We start from the raw sequence: 26,247 nt of genomic DNA on the forward strand, positions 1-26,247 counted from the left end.
AAAAGCGGGCTGCAGCTCTACCAATTAGTGGAGACATGCTGTAGGCAAAGGCGATAGATTTATCTGAAATGATGATTATCACTGCTGATTTCAAGGCTTCATCAGGATGGTTGCAAGGATTTAAAGATCGTCATGGATTCACAGGGAGAACATTTTCCGGTGACTCAAAATCTGCGGACGATGTCACGGTGCAACACTGGAAAGAAGAGGTTCTGCCGGGTATCGTAAGCGATTATCAGCCTCCAAACATCTACAACTGTGATGAGACCGGCCTATTCTACAATCTCCTTCCTAATAAAACATTAGCTGAAAAAGGTGACTCATGCCGTGGAGGGAAGAAAAGTAAAATTTGTGTAACAGTACTTCTCACCACGAATGAAGATGGATCTGACAAACTTCCTCCACTTGTGATAGGAAAATCGAAGAATCCGAGGTGTTTTAAGAGTGCGAAAACAAAACCTACGGAATACGAATCCAATGGAACAATGGTTGAAAAAGCTGAAAAAGAAAGAGAAGAAGATCCTTCTTCTTAAGGATCGATGTGCAGTACATCCACCTCAAATCGTTCTGGAGAAAGTCCGAGTGGAATTTTTCCCTCCTAACTGTACCAGTGTTCTACAACCGCTTGATTTGGGCATCTTTGCAAATTTCAAAGTGCATTATAGAAAAATGCTGGTTCAACATTTAATAACACTGAGTGATGCAGGAAATGAACCTCTCTCCATTAATTTGCTACAAGCCATGGATTTTATTTCGGCTGCCTGAAAGCAGGTGTCTTCCTCCACAATCAGCAACTGTTTCCCCAAAGCTGGTGCCGTACTAGAAGAGTCTGTCTCTAATGATGATTATGGGGACGAAGTTTTGTCTGGCAATGAGCTAACGCTACCGGAAGGTGTAGAATTCTATACTTTTGTGCATTTCGATGATAATCTGGCTGTATGTGGAGAACTACCGGGTGAAGAGTTTATTGCTGACGTATGCCAACAACGCGGCGGTGATGGACCAGCAACAAGCGATAGTGACATTGGAGGTGGAGGTAACGACTTGAATCTTGACCCCTGAACTGTGTGAAGTGTTAAGTGCAATCGAAGTGTGTAGGCGTTACATCAGTGCGAAAAGTTGTAGTGAAAATGCTTTGAATTCATTACTAAGTTTGCAAAAGGAGGTTTATACTCTTAATGCTAGAAAAGTGAAACAAGCCAAACTATCTTATTTCTTTAAGGCTGGACCAAGTTCAAAATAATATTATCTGTCTTAATGTATTTATTATTTGCTTACACATGTTGGGTTATTCTACTGGTTTTTCAGTAAATATGTGATATATTGCGTAAGTCTGATTTCTAAGTAATTCTGAGTTACAAGTAGTTTTTTCTCTTCCCCTTGATATACGTATAAGTCAGGTTCAACTGCATGTAGCATATAGAGTCTCAACCGTTTACACAGCAGAATAGTCATTGCTTACACATGTTGGGTTATTCTACTGGTTTTTCAGTAAATATGTGATGTATTGCGTAAGTCTGATTTCTAAGTAATTCTGAGTTACAAGTAGTTTTTTTCTCTTCCCCTTGATATACGTATAAGTCAGGTTGAACTGCATGTAGCATATCGAGTCTCAACCGTTTACACAGCAGAATAGTCAGCCCATACCCGATTAACTGAGTACATTTGAAAACATTCTCTTGAAGAATACTAGTAGGATTTTGAAGATAGTTACACTGTTGAATTCCCCGTGTGAACACTGGTAATGGTTTTGACAATAATGGACTCGTGAAAAACTACCTCATTTTAAGATCCCCTGTTTACCATTATTGTACTGAAAGTAAATATATTCAATGGTTTAGATGTCTTGTGAGGTCATTTGTTTTGCTGTAAAATTCCATAATTCTAATTTTTGAACAAGACTGGAAGTATGGACATTTTTTTGGACGTGTTCTGTCACTAGATAACGCGTAGTTGAAAGAGTTGTTTTGGCCAACACCCATAAATTAATGGGATGTGATTTTGTCTTATCCTCCTGTTTTGTAAAATAGATTAATGAAATTACAGCTTGGTTGGTGGATCAATAGTAGACTGACTTGTGATCCCAAGTTCACAGATTTGATCCTGGCTAAGGTAGTTGATTTTTTTAAGAGCGGTCAAATATCTTGACACTGTGTTGTTGCTGGCACGTTAAAAAAATCTCTGGTGCACTCATTGTCACCCAACAAAATTAACATAGCCATAGGAACTGTCCATTAGTTTTCTGGTTGAGATGTTAGACCTGAGGACAATGGCATGTCAAAATTGGTGGCAGAGTGCCTACATGATACCAATTCAGAACAACTGCAAGTTGTTTGCTGAGGCCACAAAATTAGTATTTTATGATGAAACGATGATACTACTCCAGTTCTTCTATTTAGGTAAAATATTTTATAACACTTGCGGAGTTATACAACCTATGACAATCAAGTTCGGTGAATGAAGTCAGAACGGTCAATCCGGCAACACTGGCAACACACACCACTCCACCTACCTAGCAGCAGGTTTTGACCACTTGCTCCCAACGTTGTTCAGTTAATCATCGTGTGTGTGGCATGTGAGACCTGTTTGACACAGTGCATGTATAGTGCATTGGTTCTGAACTGCGAACAGGAACATGAACGACCAAAAGATCAATGTACAATTTTGTTTTAAGCTTGGCAAGATACTGAAAGAAACCTATGCGATGCTGGTACGTGTTTATGAAGATCAAGCACTGTCCTCGAAGTGAGTGTACGAGTGGTTTGCCCGTTTTCGAGGAGGCCGGGAAAGTTTCTGACAACCCTTGTACCGGTAGCGGAAGACCGGTGACCGCCGTCAGTGACGAAAACATTGAGAAGGTGAGGACATTAATCACCAACGATCGGCAGTTAACTATGCACATGATAGCGGATGAACTGCAGATTAACTATGAACCAATGCGACAAATCGTTACCAGAAGTTAGGGAAAAGAAAAATGTGTTCTCTTCTTGTGCCACATCACTTGACTGACGATCAGAAGCAGGCACGTTTAGAGGCTTCACAGGTTTTTGTGGAAACAGCGGATGCGACACCAAATTTCTTCAACTGTATTGTCACTGAGGACGAAACCTGTTGTCTCAGGTATGACCCTGAAACGAAATGGCAAAGCATGGAATGGCGTTCTCCGGGATCCCCTCGTTGGAAAAAGGTCAGAGCCGAAAAGTTACGTATCAAAACGATGCTAATCACCTTTTTCAGTTTGTTAGGTCATCAGCCCAGAGGCTGGTTGGATCCTCAAATAGCATCACCAAAGGCTATGCAGTTATAGGGAAACCACAAAAACCAATGGCAGTACCAAAATGAGGCGTACTAGGCAAAATGAGGAGTGAGGTAGTTTGCCATTGCTTTCCTCACTGGGCCAGACAGTGCTATTGTAGCACAACTAACCCTATGAGCAACACCTTTCATGACACTCAAACACACTGCTTGTGCTCTGAATGTCATTAATCAGCACCACCCATATCCCAGCAGCTTCCATATTGTCACAGCCATGGATGAGACTGGGACTTCAGTGGAAGCTACACTTTGCTCTGGCCTGTGCCAAGAGATGGATGCAAAAGTACTGTAACCATCAAGAAATGACAGCAGGCAGACCCTTTTTTGGTGGTCAAGGCATTATCCACAAGGAATTTCTACCTCAGAGAACAGCGTTGAATGCTGCACGGTACATTGAAATTTTGACCCGTTTCATGAAATGTCTACACAGGATACGACCCCAGTATGCATAACAAGGTTTATGGTTTTTTGTTCATGACAGCGCTCGCCCACACACAGCCAATATCGTCATACAGTTCATGGCCAAAAAGGGGGTGGTGCAACTTGAACATCCCCCATATTCGCCAGATCTCAATCCTCCAGACTTCTTCCTATTCCCACGACTCAAATTTGCTTTAAAAAGAAAGAGATGATATAATATTCCTGACATACGAAACGTGACGGGGCTTTTGAACACTATCCCAAAGGAAGCCTTCTTGTAAAGTTTCTAGGGCATGTATCACCAGTCTCAGCAGTGCATAGTTAAGGGAGGGGACTATTTTGAAGGACAGTAAGGTCACTATTGTGCATTGTTCATCTATGTTGATAGTACAGGACTGGACTTAATTGTCACAGGTTGTATTTAGAGGTCAAAACATTCAGTAATATTTTAAAATGTAACTATATTATTATTATTATTATTATTATTATTATTGTGTTGTTCGTTTGTATTACAGGATGGAGATTCTTAGCAAGTTGAATGCCTTGGTGAAAGAATGGATTTGTGAAGCAAGTGTAAAACGCAATATGCCACTTAATGTTGCCAAGCAAGTGGGAGGCAAAATTTATACATTTGGGTCTTATCGCTTGGGTGTTCACCACAAAGGTGCTGACATTGATGCCTTGTGTGTTGCCCCCAGACATATAGATAGATCCGACTACTTTACCTCTTTTTTTGAATTGTTAAAGCAGCAAGAGGAGGTAACTGATCTTAGGGTAAGTATTAATCCTTTCAATTTTTGAAATGCACTTTGTTGCAAGAGTTGTTGTTATCTCTCAAGTTGAAACAGCTAACCAGTTATAGAATATTGTAAGGGAAAGACCTGTGTCCAAGAAAATTTGATTGAGATTGCACTTAAGATTGCAGAAATCCATTATATGTAAATACTCTTGTGATCACCTCCACTGTATCATTACAGAACACATGAACAACTATCATTTTACTGTAGCTGTAAGATTGAGAAGCACAATAATCATGGTTTACTCGCGGTTAGTATCACGCATGTGAGAGACTGGCGTGTATTTTTGTTCCTTTGTCCCTTCTCTCTTACACATCCTCTCCTCTCCTTAATTAGTACCTTTCATTCTAGTGTAATATATGGCATGGCCGGTTAGGCATTGTTTTACCACTCGCTGCTCCTGATATAGTGTTGTGTTCACATCTCACAGAAGTTTGATGCTAGTTAGGTAAGAAGTTTTCATGAGTTAACAGAAGTGTTCTCAGTTTTTGTAGTGCATGGAAATCTTATACAGGGTGGCGCACGAATAGTTGACACATTTAATTTTAGAATAACAACTTTATTTTTCACAGAACACTAATGACATTTTGGATACAGGCATCATGGACCCTGGAAATACATTTCACTATATCACATCCTCAATGTGGTCTCCACTGCGGCGGACAACATCTTCGAGACGAGTAAGCGTGTTTCTGATGACTTCGCGGCACAGGTCTTCATGAATTTCACTGCAGAGTTGCACGATCCGAGCACACTTTTCCATGCGGTGTTAAGGTCTTGAAGCGAAGAGGTTTTCTTTCAAATAGCCCCATTAAAAGAAATCACAAGGATTTAAATATGGGCTTTAAGGAGGCCAGAAGAATCCGCCGTTATCGTTGTACTGAGGGTAACGATGAGACATTACACGATCACCAAATACTCCCCTCAAAAGATTAAGAACATCGTTAGCCGTGTGAGGTGTTGCACCATCTTGCAACAACCACTGCATATGAATAGGGATAGCAAGAATTTGAGGCATGAATTAATTCCCCAGCATGTCCTATCGCTGTGCAATAACTGTCTGACTGAAGAAAAAATGGTCCAATTAACCCATGTCTTGACAGACCTACACACAAACTCACTTTTTCCCCATACGTCGTTTTTTCGTGAATAATGTCTGGTTTTTCTGTAGCCCAAAACCGCACATTTTGTTTATTAATCGCCCCGTTGAGATGAAAATATGCTTCATCAGAGAACCAACTGTTGAACAGTACTTCATCTTTATCTCGAGTCCATAACGCGTACTGCAAACTCTTCTGCCTGAGAAGATCTGTTAGCTTGTGTAGTACAGTTATTTTGTATAGGTACAATTGAAGGCCACCATGTAAGATTCTTGAATGGCGCGATATTCCACTTTCTCTTGAAACTCCCCGTGTTGACTTGTGTGGGCTGCGCTGCATAGCGACCCTCAGCGCAGCGATGTTTTCAGGAGACTGGATTGCCGATGCATGTTGTCACTTTTCTTCCTTCACACTGCCTGGTTCATCAAAGTTACTGTATAAGCGAAGGACGGTGTTCCTTGCTCGTGCCCACCTAGTCTGAAATACAGCTCAAAATTTCCTTTGTAACACTGTTTGATTCGCAGTAAACGATATCTGTTTTGGCGCGCTGCTGAACGGAGAGTCGGCAGTGGTCGGCCATAGCGGAAAGCTCACTGGAATGCAGGCATTTGGAGACAAAGCAGCAGTGTCACCTCTAGAGTTATTTCCATAAAACAGGGAAGGTGTGCGTGAAATTTTAACAACATAGTACGTAAGTTGCATTGTATATTTGCTTTTCAAATGTGTCAACTATTCGTGCGCCACCCTGTATATTGCGGAGAAAGTAATTATTTTGAAACTTGATTATCTTACATTATTTGTCTCACGGTTACAAGGCAAGATTAGGCAGAAAATACTATACCACCTGAATGTTCTTTTTAGATGTGCATTAATCTCTTGAGAAATGTAACTGGATTTTGCTGAACATTTGAAGGAAATATTTCTGGATGTGAAAGAAAGTAGTGAGAATGATACTGTTGCTAGTGCTTTATATAATTATTTTTAAATTCAAAAAGATCATGAAAGTGGTATGGAGAAAGAATTAGAAGAAAGACTGAATGAGAGAGAAATTTGAAGAAATCTATTCAGACAGCACACCTGCCAATCCTTCCAATTTACCCGGAAACTTTCCGTTTTTCAACTTGTCTTCCGATTTTCTGATTTATTTGTACTTCTTCCTATTTTTGAACAATATAACGTTGAGTACGGTCAGTACTCTTCCCCTAGGATAAATTATTGTGCTCTTGTGTAATTTACGCAACCTCATTTTCAAGCGTATTGTCTGTCGCCTTCCTGTCGTATTTCCCACTCACTACAGCATCGTGTGTGTTTCACAGCTGGGAATTCGGGACAGCAATCGTCCTACAATCGAGAGAGGCTAGCGCGCGCTAGCGACTCCTTTACTCGGGACGAAAGATTGAGTTTCTTGTTCGCACACTGTTAACATCGTTTTTGTGCGTAGTTTCGTTGGAGTTGTGGGCTACGTGATTTTTCTTGCAGTTCTGTGCTTTTCTCCCTCTCGAAGTCGTATGCTATGACACATATTGATCTGTTTTGTATGTGGTCGTTGAGTGTATTTCAGTGTATTTGTGTTCATTCTTAGTTCATAATTTGAATGAGTTGAATGTATTTCAGAGAGCTGTGTCAGTGACAGTTTCTGGAATTTTGTCTTGAAATTATGCCCACAAAACATAACAAACTTTATCTCCAAGTGTTGAGAGATATCTATAAAATTGAATTTCCTTTCGTGTTACAGTCTAAAAAAGGAAACTATTATACAATTTTTTCCATGTTTGTTTTCTTAGTTCAATTTTAAATTTAATGGTCAGTTCACCTTGTAACTGTAGGCCTTTCATTATCAACATCATGGCACAATTTATGCGATAAAATCCAAGAATGAAAAAATCTTCCTATTTTTGATTTCTAAAAGTTGGAAGGTATGAGATAGTGAACTTCATATTATTGGTAAAGGCAATAATTTCAGTTGATAAAAGTGCTCTTCTCAAAGTTTAAGAACTCAGTTCCATCATATTCCAGCTATTTGGATTCAGGCAGCCAGCAAAAAATCCAGGAGACAGCCTCACTCTTTAAGCTGTTTGGAATCTACTAATCATTGAAGATGTCCATAATGAAATCCCAATAGTGTGAACGAATGTAAGAATTAAGGTGGTTACAGAAATGGAAAAAATTCAATGCGTCTTCTTCCTTCACAATCTTGACATGTTTGAATTAAAAACATTCATTGATTTGATTACTTGGGCCTTATACAGTCATTTTCAAGTCAGTTGATGAGTTTGTGCTGAGCTTGTATTCAACAAATGAAACAGACTGAAATGTTTCAGTGATTCAAAAGAGGTTTCCATTTTTTACTTTTTGACTATATACAATCCCTATCATCATGCAGTAGTTGATGATGAAGAAGACCCTACGAGTGTTTCTAAAGCATTTGTCTTTGTTGTATGAAACTGCTAATCATGTTATAGCTTGGAATTCAACATATGTATTGATAGGATGCTTGTGCCATTTCAGAGTTGTTGCAAGTTCCAAATTGATATGCCAGACACACCTGCCAAATATGGGCAGAAATTCTCTCTCTATATATATACAGTAGAAGTCCGCTATAGTGAGTACGGCATATTACGAGAACTCCGTTATAGCGAGGACATTTTTCTGTCCCTTCGAAATTCCTTTATTAAACTGTGTATCGTCCTTCGGTTACAGCGAGAACCCTATTACTGGCGCATCTGTTATTACGAGCGATTAAGCGCGCGCGATTTTTTCCATTACCAATATTTATACACCCCAGCGATGATTTTGTATGCGATCGATTACCTTCGGCATTGTTTCCGCGCTGTGTGTACTAGCGATTTCTCTCGTCGACATTCAAAGGCAATGTCGCAGTCGATTAGTAATATCCGTCGACAGCTGTTCCGTAAAGAAAATTCGAAATTAAAGAGAACATATTTTCATAATAAATGCGTAAATGTGTCCGATAGCGATTGTTAACTCGTTAAAAATTAAGGCTGACTAAACGACCGCTTAATTTTGAGGCTAAATACTGCAATTAAATAAGAATGGGATACACCTCGAGATATGGCAGAGTGCTTAATTGATTTCAGAGGTTAGTTTATATTTTGTCGCGTCTGTTTAAATTACTGAAAGGCTATTATGAAAATTTATAGCGAGAAATGTATTTCTCTACTGGTGCTTGAAGCGTGTTTTCATCATATGTATAGTATGGTTAAGTTAGGATACGTGACGCTGTTTGAATAACAAAACTGAAACGTTTGCAACAAAATGCGATCGATCATCTTCGGTACAGTATAGTTTTCTCACTTTGTGCATTTGCGAACTCTCTCGTTGATGTTCAAAGGCGATGTTGGAGTTAATTAGTAATACCCATCGACTGCTGTTCTCTAAAGAAAATTCGAAATGAAAGAGGATAACACGTTTTCGTAATAAATGTGTAAATAACGCGGCCGATAGCAGTTGTTAACTCGTTAAAAATAAAGACTGAAGTAAACGATATCTTAATTTTAGTGTTATATACGGAAATTAAGTAAGAATGCGATACACCTCAAGATATGGCAGAGTACATCACTGATTTCAGAGGATATTTCATATCTTCTCGCGTCTACTTACGGCTATTTACATGTAGATTTTTCACCAGGAGGTTATTTCTCTACATGTGTTCCAAATATGTTTTCATGATAGGCTACATATACGGTTAGGTTAGGTGACGCTGTTTGAATAAGAAAGCTGAGGTGTTTGCCACAGAAATCTCTGGAATGATGCCGTATTTCTCCGACCCAAGACTTTTTTCTCAGAATCTCATGCGAAAACTCAAGGGTTGTTGCATTCACGGCCTCACAGTAAGTTAATGGATACCACTGGCAACTACCGCGGAAACCACGCTGCTTCTTTTCACACGCGCACAGAACTCGTTGACAATAAACGACCGCCTCGTTACTACACATCACTAGCCGCGACAACCGGTTGTACAGTGCCTGTGTGTTTCTCAAATCTGCAGAATGGCATCAAAACATACAACCCTTTGAATTCTTAGAAAAGCCATGGCTACTCAGTGGCAGAGTCATAACGCGTCTACCTGTAATCCTGTATTTTACTTGACGCTTAGTAAAATCAAGGTTTATAGACAGCAGGAATATTTTCGTGATGGATAGTCGTATTGTAAAGATACGTGGAAAAGGTATTGCCAGCAAATTTTCAACGGGTTCTAGTCGATATTATGCCAGTTTTAAGTTAATGTTTATTAAACACTTGGAAATGTAGAATAATTGTACAGCCACAAGAAAATACGGCATAGACCTAACTAAAGCCAATATTTGGCGTTAGCGTGAAGACAGAGCTATTTGACCGACGTCCAGCGGTGTGCATCCCGCTCTCTCCAGCACAGAGACAGGTCCGTTTACTGTGGAGCCGTCAACATCGAAACTGGACCATAAGTGAATGGAGGCATGTGCTTTTCACAGATGAATCCCGCTTCAGTTTGCAGAATAATTCCTGGCGCACATTAATCTGGAGAGAACCGGCTAGCCGATACAACCACAGGAACATCGTGGAACGGGACCAGTGTGGTGGTGGTGGTGGTGGTGGTGGTGTCATGGTGTGGACGGCATCATGTTGAATGGCCGTACAGACCTGCACTCCTTCATGGGTGGTCTGAGGAACACTGTTAACGCTCGGAGATATAGGGATGAGGTACTGAGACCACATGTTCAACTCTTCAGAGGTGCGGTTGGTCCTGACTTCCTGTTAATGGATGAAAATGCCCGATCGCACCGCACTGCTCTGGTGGATAAATTTCTGGCTCGGGAAGACATTCATCGCATGGACTGGCCAGCGAGGTCTGTGGATCTGAATTCTATGGAACATGTCTGGGATGCAGTGGGGAGGCGAATTGCATCCTGTCAGCCTCCACCAAAGACCCTCCCAAGATCTTCGTATTACCCTTTGGGAGGAATGGGATCGACTGCCACAAGAGCTCTCGGACCATCTGATAGAGAGCATGTCACATTGCTGCGAAGCGTGTGTGGCTGTTAGGGGTAACCATACACTCTATTAACAGCATATTTTGTTCTGGAAGACATTGCCAAGTTTTGTTAGTTGTTGTTAAAGGTGTACCTTAGCTTATCAGAACCTTTCTGACACTATTTTTTTAGACAAGTTGTGTGACATATGGTGTGTGGTTCACCTTCAGTTTGTCAGCAATCCATCTGATATTCCTATCAGGCGGTATGGTCTCATTTAATGATTAAGCTTAACTTTTGGTCACTAGTGTACATTGTCAGTTGTTCGAAAACTTGAGAAGGTTGTCGTAATGAAGTTAGATAAATTTAAACGTGTTCATGAACTTCTTTTTGTTCAAGATAGTAGTTTCTACCACGTCGAGTTGGGTGCTTGGATTTTGAACACTTATCCACACTAATGCGAGCATGCAAACACTCAGTAGTGTATAAATGTGTTGAAGCATGTGCTAAATGGTTAAACTTGAAGTATGACAGTAGAAGCCCACGCACATTCGGACAGTACATTTTGGAATGTTAATGCAAGTTACTTTGGAATGGACTGCCAATCGCAGAAAAGTAACACAAAATTAGTGTAAATGTCCAGCAATTTTGTTAACAAAACAATATTCTCGTGTTTTACGAACTGTGATATGTGCGCGGTGTCAATCCTTGACATCTTATGGTCAAGTTACATTTTTTTAATGTGCAATCATTCTACAAAGTGTGATATGTTCACGTCAATCCTTGACATTGCAAGAGACTATTCTCATTTTTTTCCGTATTGAAAGTCTGTTATAGGAGAACAATAAAATTTCTATTTCCACCTATTCAATACATTAAAAGCAATTGTAAAATTAGGATCTCGTCCTTATTTTATTGCTTAATTGTTCGAACATAGGACATGTTTCGTTCATATTTTGAACATCTTCATTTCCATATGGTACAACATGTCAAAATGTTATAATATAACTATTTATAATAGTTTACTTAAATCCGCCTTGATCAATACACTCATTAAATGAAAGAAACATTATTAATTAAACCATACATGTTTCGGGAAATCTCAACCATTCCCTTCATCAGTGGTTAGATCAAAGAATAACACAATATGACACAATCTTTTGTTTTACAATTTGAAGGAGTATTGTGTCCCAATACATCATATCAAAGAGTAAAGAGAACTTATGAAATATTATAAAAATGATCAATACATACAATTTTGGTTGAACTGAATGAGAACACTATACAAATTTAGGATCTTCAAGTTTTTCTTCTTTTCTTCTTCTTTTTGTTCCTTAAATGATTATATGCTAGCTATAAGGTACAAAGAACACGTTAATGCGGTCAAACATAAAAGATATTCGGCAATGGGAGAACATATGGTTGAGAATGAATCATAAATTTACAGACATTTCCAATGACATGAAATTATTACATTCGACCAAAAAGGGAAAACTGATGAATGTTTTGGAAAATTTAGAAATTTACCTTACACAAAAATGTAATTCTGAATCAAGTTTAAATGAGAAAAGTACAGAAGATAACCCATTGTTCAGGCTAGCATATAATCATTTAAGGAACAAAAAGAAGAAGAAAAGAAGAAAAACTTGAAGATCCTAAATTTGTATAGTGTTCTAATTCAGTTCAACCAAAATTGTATGTATTGATCATTTTTATAATATTTCATAAGTTCTCTTTACTCTTTGATATGATGTATTGGGACACAATACTCCTTCAAATTGTAAAACAAAAGATTGTGTCATATTGTGTTATTCTTTGATCTAACCACTGATGAAGGGAATGGTTGAGATTTCCCGAAACATGTATGGTTTAATTAATAATGTTTCTTTCATTTAATGAGTGTATCGATCAAGGCGGATTTAAGTAAACTATTATAAATAGTTATATTATACATTCAGACCAGTCAATACGGACCAAACACAATATTAACCTATCATGGTTAAGTTTATTAACAATGTCAAAATGTTTACGCCATTTGTAACAAAATGTTTTAATGTGTATTCAACAAATAATTTTAAGACATTCAGCAATTTTAACAGATTGTAAATGTATTTATACAGAGACTAACTAATGGTATTGTATTTCAAATATTAGAATAAGGTTTTAAAGTTTCGGACTCAACAAATAGTCATATTATTTTCAATAAGACCACGTAATATATAAACTCTTTATATTTAAGAGGTTTTTGAAAAGATGGAAAAGTTTGTTAACGGCAAACCATAAGTGTAAGTTCTGAAACAGTTTTACCAATTCAGCCTTGTAAGAATATTTATACACTGACTGACAGAGCAAATGCAACACCAAGAAGGAGTGGTTCGAAAGGGATGAAAGTTGGGAAAAAACAGAGACGGCACGGACGAATAATTGATGTTTATTTCAAACCGATATGCAGGTTACACAATGCGCACGGCATCGACTCAGTAGGATGTAGGACCACCGCGAGCGGCGATGCACGCAGAAACATGTCGAGGTACAGAGTCAATAAGAGTGCGGATGGTGTCCTGAGGGATGGTTCTCCATTCTCTGTCAACCATTTGCCACAGTTGGTCGTCCGTACGAGGCTGGGGCAGAGTTTGCAAACGGCGTCCAATGAGATCCCACACGTGTTCGATTGGTGAGAGATCCGGAGAGTACGCTGGCCACGGAAGCATCTGTACACCTCGTAGAGCCTGTTGGGAGATGCGAGCAGTGTGTGGGCGAGCATTATCCTGCTGAAACAGAGCATTGGGCAGCCCCTGAAGGTACGGGAGTGCCACCGGCCGCAGCACATGCTGCACGTAGCGGTGGGCATTTAACGTGCCTTGAATACGCACTAGAGGTGACGTGGAATCATACGCAATAGCGCCCCAAACCATGATGCCGCGTTGTCTAGCGGTAGGGCGCTCCACAGTTACTGCCGGATTTGATCTTTCTTCACGCCGACGCCACACTCGTCTGCGGTGACTATCACTGACAGAACAGAAGCGTGACTCATCGGAGAACACAACGTTCCGCCATTCCCTCATCCAAGTCGCTCTAGCCCGGCACCATGCCAGGCGTGCACGTCTATGCTGTGGAGTCAATGGTAGTCTTCTGAGCGGACGCCGGGAGTGCAGGCCTCCTTCAACCAATCGACGGGAAATTGTTCTAGTCGATATTGGAACAGCCAGGGTGTCTTGCACATGCTGAAGAATGGCGGTTGACGTGGCGTGCGGGGCTGCCACCGCTTGGCGGCGGATGCGCCGATCCTCGCGTGCTGATAAATACTCAATCAATACTGATCTGCATTTAGGGCAGTCGCCCAGGTGGCAGATTCCCTATCTGTTGCTTTCCTAGCCTTTTCCGAAATGATTTCAAAGATATTGGAAATTTATCGAACATCTCCCTTGGTAAGTTATTCCAATCCCTAACTCCCCTTCCTATAAATGAATATTTGCCCCAGTTTGTCCTCTTGAATTCCAACTTTATCTTCATATTGTGATCTTTCCTACTTTTATAGACGCCATTCAAACCTATTCGTCTACTAATGTCATTCCACGCCATCTCTCCGCTGACAGCTCGGAACATACCACTTAGTCGAGCAGCTCTTCTTCTTTCTCTCAATTCTTCCCAACCCAAACATTGCAACATTGTTGTAACGCTACTCTTTTGTCGGAAATAACCCAGAACAAATCGAGCTGCTTTTCTTTGGATTTTTTCCAGTTCTTGAATCAGGTAATCCTGGTGAGGGTCCCATACACTGGAACCATACTCTAGTTGGGGTCTTACCAGAGACTTATATGCACTCTCCTTTACATCCTTACTACAACCCCTAAACACCCTCATAACCATGTGCAGAGATCGGTACCCTTTATTTACAATCCCATTTATGTGATTACCCCAATGAAGATCTTTCCTTATATTAACACCTAGATACTTACAATGATCCCCAAAAGGAACTTTCACCCCATCAACGCAGTAAGTAAAACTGAGAGGACTTTTCCTATTTGTGAAACTCACAACCTGACTTTTAGCCCCGTTTATCAACATACCATTGCCTGCTGTCCATCTCACAATATTTTCGAGGTCACGTTGCAGTTGCTCACAATCTTGTAACTTATTTATCACTCTATAGAGAATAACATCATCCGCAAAAAGCCTTACATCCGATTCCACTCCTTTACTCATATCATTTATGTATATAAGAAAACATAAAGGTACGATAACACTGCCCTGAGGAACTCCCCTCTCAACTATTACAGGGTCAGACAAAGCTTCACCTACTCTAACTCTCTGAGATCTATTTTCTAGAAATATAGCAACCCATTCAGTCACTCTTTTGTCTAGTCCAATTGCACTCATTTTTGCCAGTAGTCTCCCATGATCCACCCTATCAAATGCTTTAGACATGTCAATCGCGATACAGTCCATTTGACCCCCAGAATCCAAGATATCTGCTATATCTTGCTGGAATCCTACAAGTTGAGCTTCAGTGGAATAACCTTTCCTAAAACCGAATTGCCTTCTATCGAACCAGTTATTAATTTCACAAACATGTCTAATATAATCAGAAAGAATGCCTTCCCAAAGCTTACATACAATGCATGTCAAACTTACTGGCCTGTAATTTTCAGCTTTATGTCTATCACCCTTTCCTTTATACACAGGGGCTACTATAGCAACTCTCCATTCATCTGGTATAGCTCCTTCGGCCAAACAATAATCAAATAAGTACTTCAGATATGGTACTATATCCCAACCCATTGTCTTTAGTATATCCCCAGAAATCTGATCAATTCCAGCCGCTTTTCTAGTTTTCAACTTTTGTATCTTATTGTAAATGTCATTGTTATCATATGTAAATTTTATTACTTCTTTGGCCTTAGTCTCTTCCTCTATCTCGACATTATCCTTGTAACCAACAATCTTTACATACTGCTGACTGAATACTTCTGCCTTTTGAAGATTCTCACATACACACTCCCCTTGTTCATTAATTATTCCTGGAATGTCCTTCTTGGAACCTGTTTCTGCCTTAAAATACCTATACATACCCTTCCATTTTTCACTAAAATTTGTATGACTGCCAATTATGCTTGTCATCATGTTATCCTTAGCTGCCTTCTTTGCTAGATTCAATTTTCTAGTAAGTTCCTTCAATTTCTCCTTACTTCCACAGCCATTTCTAACTCTATTTCTTTCCAGTCTGCACTTCCTTCTTAGTCTCTTTATTTCTCTATTATAATAAGGTGGGTCTTTACCATTCCTTACCACCCTTAAAGGTACAAACCTGTTTTCGCATTCCTCAACAATTTCTTTAAACCCATCCCAGAGTCTGTTTACATTTTTATTTACCGTTTTCCACCGATCATAGTTACTTTTTAGAAACTGCCTCATACCTGCTTTATCAGCCATATGGTACTGCCTAACAGTCCTACTTTTAAGACCTTCCTTTCTATCACATTTATTTTTAACTATCACAAAAACAGCTTCATGATCACTAATACCATCTATTACTTCAGTTTCCCTATAGAGCTCATCTGGTTTTATCAGCACCACATCCAAAATATTTTTCCCTCTGGTTGGTTCCATCACTTTCTGAATCAGCTGTCCTTCCCATATTAACTTATTTGCCATTTGTTGGTCATGCTTCCTGTCGTTCGCATTTCCTTCCCAATTGACATCTGGCAAATTCAGGTCTCCCGCTACAATCACATTTCTTTCCATGTCGTTTCCCACATAGCTGACTATCCTATCAAATAATTCCGAATCCGCATCAGTGCTACCCTTTCTCGATCTGTACACTCCAAATATATCAAGTTGCCTATTATCTTTAGAAATCAGCCTTACACCTAGAATTTCATGTGTCTCATCTTTAACTTTTTCGTAGCTTACAAATTCTTCTTTCACCAGAATGAAAACTCCCCCTCCCACCTTTCCTATCCTATCTCTACGATACACACTCCAGTGCCGTGAGAAAATTTCTGCATCCATTATATCATTTCTCAGCCATGATTCAACTCCTATTACAATATCTGGTAAATATATATCTATTAAATTACTTAATTCTATTCCTTTCTTTACAATACTTCTACAGTTCAACACTAACAATTTTATGTCATCCCTACTTGATTTCCAGTTCCCTGTTCCCTTATCACCGCTCCCTAGGCCATCCCGTTTCCCTGAATGTACCTCCCTATTACCCTTCCAAACAAATTTCCTAACTTATACGTACCACTGCGGTTTAAATGAAGGCCATCCGAGCGCAGATCCCTATCTCCTACCCACCCATTAGGATCTAGAAATTTCACTCCCAGTTTCCCACATACCCATTCCATAGTCTCATTTAAATCCCCAATCACCCTCCAGTCAGTATCCCTCCTACACAATATTCCACTAATAACAATCTCCGCTTTCTTAAACTTCACCCGTGCTGCATTTACCAGATCCCTCACATCTCCAACTATGTTGGTACTTATATCAGCTTGCCTTACGTTGTTGGTACCAACGTGAAACACTACCACCTTCTCCTTCCCCTCCTCCCTCTCTTCTACTTTCCTCAACATCTGCCTCAACCTAATTCCTGGATAACATTCTACCCTGGTTCCCTTTCCTCCACACACTTTCCCCACGTGTCTTAACGATGGAATCCCCCATGACCAGAGCCTCAACCCTACCCACCTCATTTGATCCCCTCCCCTCCTGGTCAGCCCTATCTTTCCTGATAGCTGCAGAAGCTACTTCCTCCTCCCTTTTCTCCTTCCCATGACCCTGTTCCACCTGTCTTTTCCTATCCTCTACTCTACCTTTCCCTTTCCTACCTTTTCCCTTCCTCCTACTTCCACGCATCTCAGCAACAGTTCTCTGTCCCTCATCTTCCCTCTGTTGTTCTACCTGGAGTGACTCGTACCGATTTCGCACAGACACCTGTCCTGAATTCTGATCCTGAATAGAGCCCTTGGCCTGCAATCTCCTTCCCCTTAGAACATTAGACCACCTGTCTTCTACAACTCCTCCCTTTCCTTCCCCTCCCTCTTGTACACCTACTGTAACCTGTACATTGTTTGAGGGAGTCCTGTCTTCCTTTCTGTCTTCTGTGAGAATCCTAATTATTTCCCTCAAACTTTCCAACTCCTCCCTCATACCCCTCAATGCCTCACCACACCCACAATAAGTACACTTGCGCTCCTTAGCCATTCTTTACGGGGGAAAAATTAAAAAAAAAAAAAAAACTTATTTGCAAAAAAATAAATGAACGGAGGGATATATTGTCTGGGATAGTACACAACAAGAAGGTAATTAATATACGACTACACTACAATACTACTTAGTCGTGCTCTATTTTTTTTAAAATCCTACAACCCCTAACAGGATAAAAGCTGCTGTTAATTACTGAATATCGAAAGTAATACACAAGAACTACACAATTCCAAACTGCAATTAAGCCTATCCTAATTTCACCAATATTTTAGTAAGAGTTTCTACGGATACCTCTACTACACCAGTACTACACAAATATTTTACAATAATAAAATAAGCACACTAAATTCTAATAGGATATTACTCGTATACTACTGTACAGTACACTACAGTAATTTTTAAACTACTTTCAGACGTATCCTAATTACGATACCGGTACCGTACCGTATGTCACTACTAAGCACAACAGAAATGAAATTTGCAAGAACTACCGTACTGTACTCGAAGATTACCAACGAAGCTAAATGCTTAGACAAATTATTATTATTAGTATTACGGTCTAATAGATATACACGAAAGATAACACACGAATATAGCAGGCAAGATACGGCACTATCTAAATGTACTGTATCTATACTACAATGTATCTACACTACACTACACTGCGTTTGGTTAAATGCTTAAGTATCAAAAGGATTGCCGTACACGAAGAAAAACACGAATATAACTGGCAAGATACTATCTAATATATTATACCTTATCTTCACTACAATTCTACTGAAATGTGGTTATGTGATTATTATAGCTGGTGGATTACTATTATTTTCTCTACTCCACGGGACGGAGAAAAAAAAAGTGTCCTTAATTAGGCCTACTGAAAAATACGAGGTTGTCTACAATAATTTCTCAAATATTTCTCTCAAAACTACTACTACTACTACTACTCCAGGGACTTGAACTGCAATTACTGGGATATATGAACTTTATTATTATTAGCTAACCGCTCATAAATACTGAAAGATCGAGGGAGCGAAATATAAATTACGGATACTAACTACCTACTCAGAAGTACAAATGAATGGAATACAAGGTCAGCTGATTTTTATTTATATTTACTTGACTACACTACACCCTTTGTTCACGACTGTAGCCAACAATGCAATATTTGAATATGAGGAGCGACAATAATCAATAACAATACGACTGTTAACTATTACCGTGTAATCTATTTAACTTCTTTTTAAATGGAAGTTTACAGGCGTATCGTGTTTTTTAATGTAGTAAATTATTACCTTCGCGATAGTTTGAACGTATATCTATACGAAATACCGGAGAAGTTGCTGCAGAAGTTACGGTACTATTCCTTATGATAATCTGCCTTTGTAAGTACAACCAACGAACCTACAGATATTTACAAATATTTTTAAAGTTAATATTGTTAACTAAAGTATTACCTAAACCTAAATTCGAAACAAGGTGCACCTAGCTAGCCTACTTAACCTAGAAAACGTAATTTACTGAAGACCAACTGAATTACTTGTTACAAAATTTAAATAATTATTACTACTCCCAATTTCTACCAACAAGCACTAAACACCACTATATGTCACACGGGCTGCGCCTGGACCCCTCGCACGTGCCACATGTCCCTGCGCCAACCATCTTCGCCACAGGCGCTGCACCGTGGACACAACCCTATGGGTATCGGCTGCGATTTGACGAAGCGACCAACCTGCCCTTCTCAGCCCGATCACCATACCCCTCGTAAAGTCGTCTGTCTGCTGGAAATGCCTCCGTTGACGGCGGCCTGGCATTCTTAGCTATACACGTGTCCTGTGGCACACGACAACACGTTCTACAATGACTGTCGGCTGAGAAATCACGGTACGAAGTGGGCCATTCGCCAACGCCGTGTCCCATTTATCGTTCGCTACGTGCGCAGCACAGCGGCGCATTTCACATCATTAGCATACCTCAGTGACGTCAGTCTACCCTGCAATTGGCATAAAGTTCTGACCACTCCTTCTTGGTGTTGCATTTGCTCTATCAGTCAGTGTAGCTGAAGCTCAATTCTTATCTCTTCTTACATTTTGAAGCATACACAAATGTTTGCTTAAGCAAATACAAAATAAGATTAGTTTCACTTTTTGTAGCTTCCAATGGCTACCTCAAAAAAATTAATAAACATAAATAATTATATTCAAAATATTTTCCTTAGAAATAGGTAAAATTGCCCTAAATAGATTTAATAGCTTTGTCGTCAGGTTGCAATTATGTCATACCACTTCCTAAAATTCAATCATTTGACTGCAAGTTGATAAGGAATACCATGGATGAAATTCCTAATTCCTCATTAGAGATAGGTTGTCATAATGAAGATACTAAGTTCGTATATACTGTCAATGACCTGCATTTTAGCTTAAATCAGGTAAACCATACAGATAATCTGAAATTCTCTTCGAAATTGCCATAAGAGTGTTAATTATAGGTTACTTGAAATTATTTTGATGACTATTATCTATTATTGACTCGTAAGTTTATAACCAAATTGCCATTAATATGTAAAATAGGTTATTCCATATTTAAACATCATTAATACCATTCACTATAACCTTGATCCATATTTGCGTTACCTAATCATTCATTATTTAACCTTATATGAAAATCTTTCCTCATACGTCTTCATATTTATCATAATTCAACAACTACTTACTCTTAGACAACATTGTTCCAAAATCTCACATTCCTTTCCACATATTTTCTTCATATATTTATACTGCTGCATATGCAAACATTATTTATTCGATTCTATGTAATGCATAACTCAATTCACTTCTCAATTACTTAAAATTAATATATCATGGATCAACAACTAATCACATGCATAGCAATACGCAACTCGCTTATCCATATATCTTCACATTTAACCTATACTGGCTTAAACTTGGCAAAAAATTGTCAATATTTACGAATTTGGTAACTTACGACTTGATATAAACATGTATCATACTTCATTTTCATCAAAACTCCCTATCTTTGGCATGGCTTATTGAGAATTAACTGATATGTTGCTAACATAACACTTCACTGACATATGTACACTTTCCTACATTTCATAAGACTACCCATAACCTCCCTTAATGTAACACTATTGAATCACCCGCATCAAAACTATGTGATATTAAATACTTCCCGAAGATATAACGATCCATTCCTTCCGAACCTCATCAATCAACAACTAACTACAAGAAAGAAAAACATATATGATTTTAAAATAAAATTGTGAAACTTATCTTATTTTGCGTCTGCTTGAGGCCGGGATAGTTGTTGTACTGCTACATTCTTCTTCGGATATGTTCTTCTCTGGACATCGGTTCAGTCATCTGCGAGTCTCGGTAATTGAGCTTGTATTCACAGGTGCTGTCGGCTGGCTTCCATCAGTCGTCAATCCCATCTTTAATTTAGTAATTCATGACGACGTTCTCGAGTGCATGCATCTGATGGCCAAGCAGGCATCAATTTTTGGTAATGAGACAAATTCTCTTAGTGCATTGGCACTGCCGGTGGCTCCAGTTAGCCTACGCAGTGGCCTCCACGATATGCACTAGCCAGCGTATTGGTAGGTGTGTTAGGTACCAACTGATGAGCCCACCCTAGCACACGAGGGCGAAACGCTGACAACCAAGAATGAGTTAGCGGGAAAATTTATAATGTCCAATAACGGACCATTTATATTGGTGTTATACACTGACTGACAGAGCAAATGCAACACCAAGGAGTGGTTCGAAAGGGATGAAAGTTGGGGAAAAAACAGAGACGGCACGGACGAATAATTGATGTTTATTTCAAACCGATATGCAAGTTACACAATGCGCACGGCATCGACTCAGTAGGATGTAGGACCACCGCGAGCGGCGATGCACGCAGAAACACGTCGAGGTACAGAGTCAATAAGAGTGCGGATGGTGTCCTGAGGGATGGTTCTCCATTCTCTGTCAACCATTTGCCACAGTTGGTCGTCCGTACGAGGCTGGGGCAGAGTTTGCAAACGGCGTCCAATGAGATCCCACACGTGTTCGATTGGTGAGAGATCCGGAGAGTACGCTGGCCACGGAAGCATCTGTACACCTCGTAGAGCCTGTTGGGAGATGCGAGCAGTGTGTGGGCGGGCATTATCCTGCTGAAACAGAGCCTTGGGCAGCCCCTGAAGGTACGGGAGTGCCACCGGCCGCAGCACATGCTGCACGTAGCGGTGGGCATTTAACGTGCCTTGAATACGCACTAGAGGTGACGTGGAATCATACGCAATAGCGCCCCAAACCATGATGCCGCGTTGTCTAGCGGTAGGGCGCTCCACAGTTACTGCCGGATTTGACCTTTCTCCACGCCGACGCCACACTCGTGTGCGGTGACTATCACTGACAGAACAGAAGCGTGACTCATCGGAGAACACGACGTTCCGCCATTCCCTCATCCAAGTCGCTCTAGCCCGGCACCATGCTAGGCGTGCACGTCTATGCTGTGGAGTCAATGGTAGTCTTCTGAGCGGACGCCGGGAGTGCAGGCCTCCTTCAACCAATCGACGGGAAATTGTTCTGGTCGATATTGGAGCAGCCAGGGTGTCTTGTACATGCTGAAGAATGGCGGTTGACGTGGCGTGCGGGGCTGCCACCGCTTGGCGGCGGATGTGCCGATCCTCGCGTGCTGACGTCACTCGGGCTGCGCCTGGACCCCTCGCACGTGCCACATGTCCCTGCGCCAACCATCTTCGCTACAGGCGCTGCACCGTGGACACATCCCTATGGGTATCGGCTGCGATTTGACGAAGCGACCAACCTGCCCTTCTCAGCCCGATCACCATACCCCTCGTAAAGTCGTCTGTCTGCTGGAAATGCCTCCGTTGACGGCGGCCTGGCATTCTTAGCTATACACGTGTCCTGTGGCACACGACAACACGTTCTACGATGACTGTCGGGTGAGAAATCACGGTACGAAGTGGGCCATTCGCCAACGCCGTGTCCCATTTATCGTTCGCTACGTGCGCAGCACAGCGGCGCATTTCACATCATTAGCATACCTCAGTGACGTCAGTCTACCCTGCAATTGGCATAAAGTTCTGACCACTCCTTCTTGGTGTTGCATTTGCTCTCTCAGTCAGTGTAAATTTACTCATTCAGGACAAATATTTCAGATTCCCTATGGGAATCAACATCTATATCAATAAAATACATGGTTTGAAGATATTTAAGTCAAACAATGAAGGGCATTCATGTGACTATGAGAGTTAATAAAGTAAAGAACTTAATAATTGAAATATAATAGAAGAGGAAGTCAAGCCACAGTTGAGTGTAAAGCTTTATGTTCTGTTGTTCAGTTGAAATATAAGGGCAATTTAAATTCTTAATCATTTTAGTTTATGCCATAGCACAATTTTGTTTTACCAGTAGAGCAACTTGCCAACAAAGGAAGGATAAGCACGATGTGAGAGGTCATTCTGTGTCAATTCTCTTAGTTTTATTTTTATTTTGATGAATGCTTGCCTAAATTTGTCAGCACAATTATGACAGACTTATATGTTTGGTATCACACTGGATTTGTGATGTAATGTTACTTTCCAAAAATTTCATCTTTCGTAATATATCCATTTAACTATAACCTTCTTTTTTGTGAGTGTAGCCATCCTATGCATTCATTGTTCCATATTGACCCGTATCAACCTCAGATTCCATGCTCCCCTATATCCCTAATTCCTTTTAGGGCACGATGTATGTATATTAAATAAGAGTTTTGTCTGTACATTGCACAGAATTTAAAAAAGGATGGTATTTTTATATCGTTCGTGTTCACAGTAATAAGGAAATATACCGAGCTCGATAGCTGCAGTCACTTAAGTGCGGCCAGTATCCAGTATTCGGGAGATAGTAGGTTCGAACCTCACTGTCGGCAGCCCTGAAAATGGTTTTCCGTGGTTTCCCATTTTCACACCAGGCAAATGCTGGGGCTGTACCTTAATTAAGGCCACGGCCGCTTCCTTCCCACTTCTAGCCCTTTCCTGTCCCATCGTCGCCGTAAGACCTATCTGGGTCGGTGCTACGTAAAACAACCAGCAAAAAAATAGGGAAATACTTTTTTTTTTTCTTGTCATCTTATGTATGTATGTATGTATGTATAGGCATCACAAGAAGATGGCTGAAGAGAATGTAATGAAAACGGTGTGTAAAGTCAGGGAATGAGGCACTGCAACTCAGGCTATAAATTATTTTCTTCATGCTGAGTGAAATGGTACTTTAGGGGAAGGCTTAGAATTTAATTCAATTTAATTCAATTTTTGTTGCCAACTTCATATCAACACCAAACCATGAGAAAATGGGTTAACAGAATTTAACGAAAATTGGTATGTTAGGTTTGGGAATGAGGTACTTCAGTCTAGGCCAGGGATGGCGAGCCCATGCCACGCGTGTCAGTAGGTGACACGTGAACACAATTTGAGTGGCACACCACATGCGCACATTAAAATTTTTATGTACGTTTTGATGAATTACTAAATGTGAATTGCATGCAGCCTACACAAAAATACAGTACTGGTACTACCTCCTGCAAGTCTGCCTCTGACAACAGGGTAGAATTAACATTGAATGATGTAGAATATGCCTGGAAATACATCAAATCTGAAAAATCAGCAGGGGCTGATGAAATTAATGGAGAAATGATCAAGGCAATGGGCATTTCTGGAAAACATTGGATCTACAGACTCTTTCGTAAGATCTGGAAAGAAGGGGACATACCAGTCGATTGGAAAACAGGGATCATAATTCCAATCTTCAAGAAAGGAGACAGAAAGAAATGTTCCAACTATAGAGGCATCACTTTGACATCTCAAGTTGGTAAACTTTATGAAAGAATTATAGAGCGTAAAATCAGACCCCTTAGTGAAGAGAACCTCTTCGAAGAACAGTATGGATTCAGGAAAGGGAGATCAACAACTGATTTAATCTTTACAGTCTGTCAGTTAATGGAAAAATACTATGAACACAATCGAGATTTGTGGTTAGTCTTTCTGGATATCAAGAAAGCATTTGATGCAGTGAATAGAGAGAAGGTGTGGGAAGCACTGAGGAAAATTGGAATACAGGATGACATGATACACCGGATCAAGAATTTGTATGAAGATACCCGAAGTAAAGTCAAAACACCTGTAGGAATGACTGAAACCTTCGATATAACATCTGGGTTAAGACAGGGTGGTGTTCTGTCTCCTCTTCTTTTCATCACTGTGATGAACGAGATCCAGAGAAAAGTTCACCAAACCATTGGAGGTAAGAAAATGAAAGTTATATTGTTCGCGGATGATATATGCTTGTGGGGAGACTCTAAAGAAGATCTTCAAGGACAAATAAACTCCTGGGCAGAATCTGCTAAAGAATATGGACTCATCTTCAGCCAAGAGAAAAGTGAAGTTATGGTCATGAAGAGATATGGGCAACCAATGGGACACATTGAAATGGAGGGGAAACAGCTACAGATGAACCATCAATTCAAATATCTTGGAAGTGTTATCTCTGATACTGGTTCTATAGATAAGGAAATTTCCCACAGAATTCAGGCAGGTAGCAACTTTTGCAAAATAGTTAAAAGACATAATATGGAACAAGAAAATACCAACAAAATGTAAGAGAGTCATATATGAAACTTATTACGTACCAATCCTGACCTATGGTTGCGAAACATGGACCATGAGAAACAAAGATGGTAGTAGAATCCAGGCAGCAGAAATGAAATTTGTCCGTAGCATGATCGGCAGAACACGGAGGGACAGAGTCCGTAATGAGGAAATCCGCAAGTAGGCTCAAGTTGTAAGACTGCAGGACAAAATAACAGTGCAGCGGCTGAGATGGTATGGACATATGCAACGCATGGGTGATAACAGATTACCAAAAAAAAAAAAAAATGTACGATCTAAAACTTCAAGACAAAGGACCAAGAGGGCGACCAAGACTCAGGTACAAGGACATGGTGAAGATTGACATTCAACAGAGAGGACATACTTTGGAAAGCACTGAAGAAGGAGGGAAGTTCAGGGACCGCAACTGGTGGAGAAGCCTCGTTTGCCGACCCATCCCTTAAGATGGAACGACGTGGGATATGTATGTATGTACGTTTTGTACTGTAGACTATACGTATCCCATGCATCGTATAGTCATAGTGTTTCAGGTTTAAGAAATACATACCGAAAATCTAATTTCTAGTTCCATTCAGACGTGCATTATGCCAACACTGCAAAACTGATAGGTCAGGAAGTCAAAAGAAATAAATGTCAGATATGGCCGATGAGCCATTCGTTCACCCACATCAGTGAATTAGTGAAGTTTGGCTTGTGTGTGGTTGCCAGCATCGCGTAATTATTCTTAGTGAGTAACTGTTTATTGT

General features: G+C 40.1%; 1 protein-coding gene across 4 annotated transcripts in view; it reads left to right on the forward strand.

The window, feature by feature from the left end:
• Positions 1-26,247, forward strand: part of hrg (hiiragi) — a 210,618-nt gene that overhangs the window by 78,500 nt on the left and 105,871 nt on the right. For all 4 annotated transcript variants that reach the window (XM_067151793.2, XM_067151794.2, XM_067151796.2 and 1 more), the window contains exon 5: positions 4,251-4,509. In XM_067151793.2, coding sequence (XP_067007894.2) covers positions 4,251-4,509 — 259 coding nt within the window. The remainder of the gene's footprint in view (positions 1-4,250; positions 4,510-26,247) is intronic.

Source organism: Anabrus simplex, chromosome 7 (assembly GCF_040414725.1).
Source record: "Anabrus simplex isolate iqAnaSimp1 chromosome 7, ASM4041472v1, whole genome shotgun sequence".
NCBI lineage: Eukaryota > Metazoa > Arthropoda > Insecta > Orthoptera > Tettigoniidae > Anabrus > Anabrus simplex.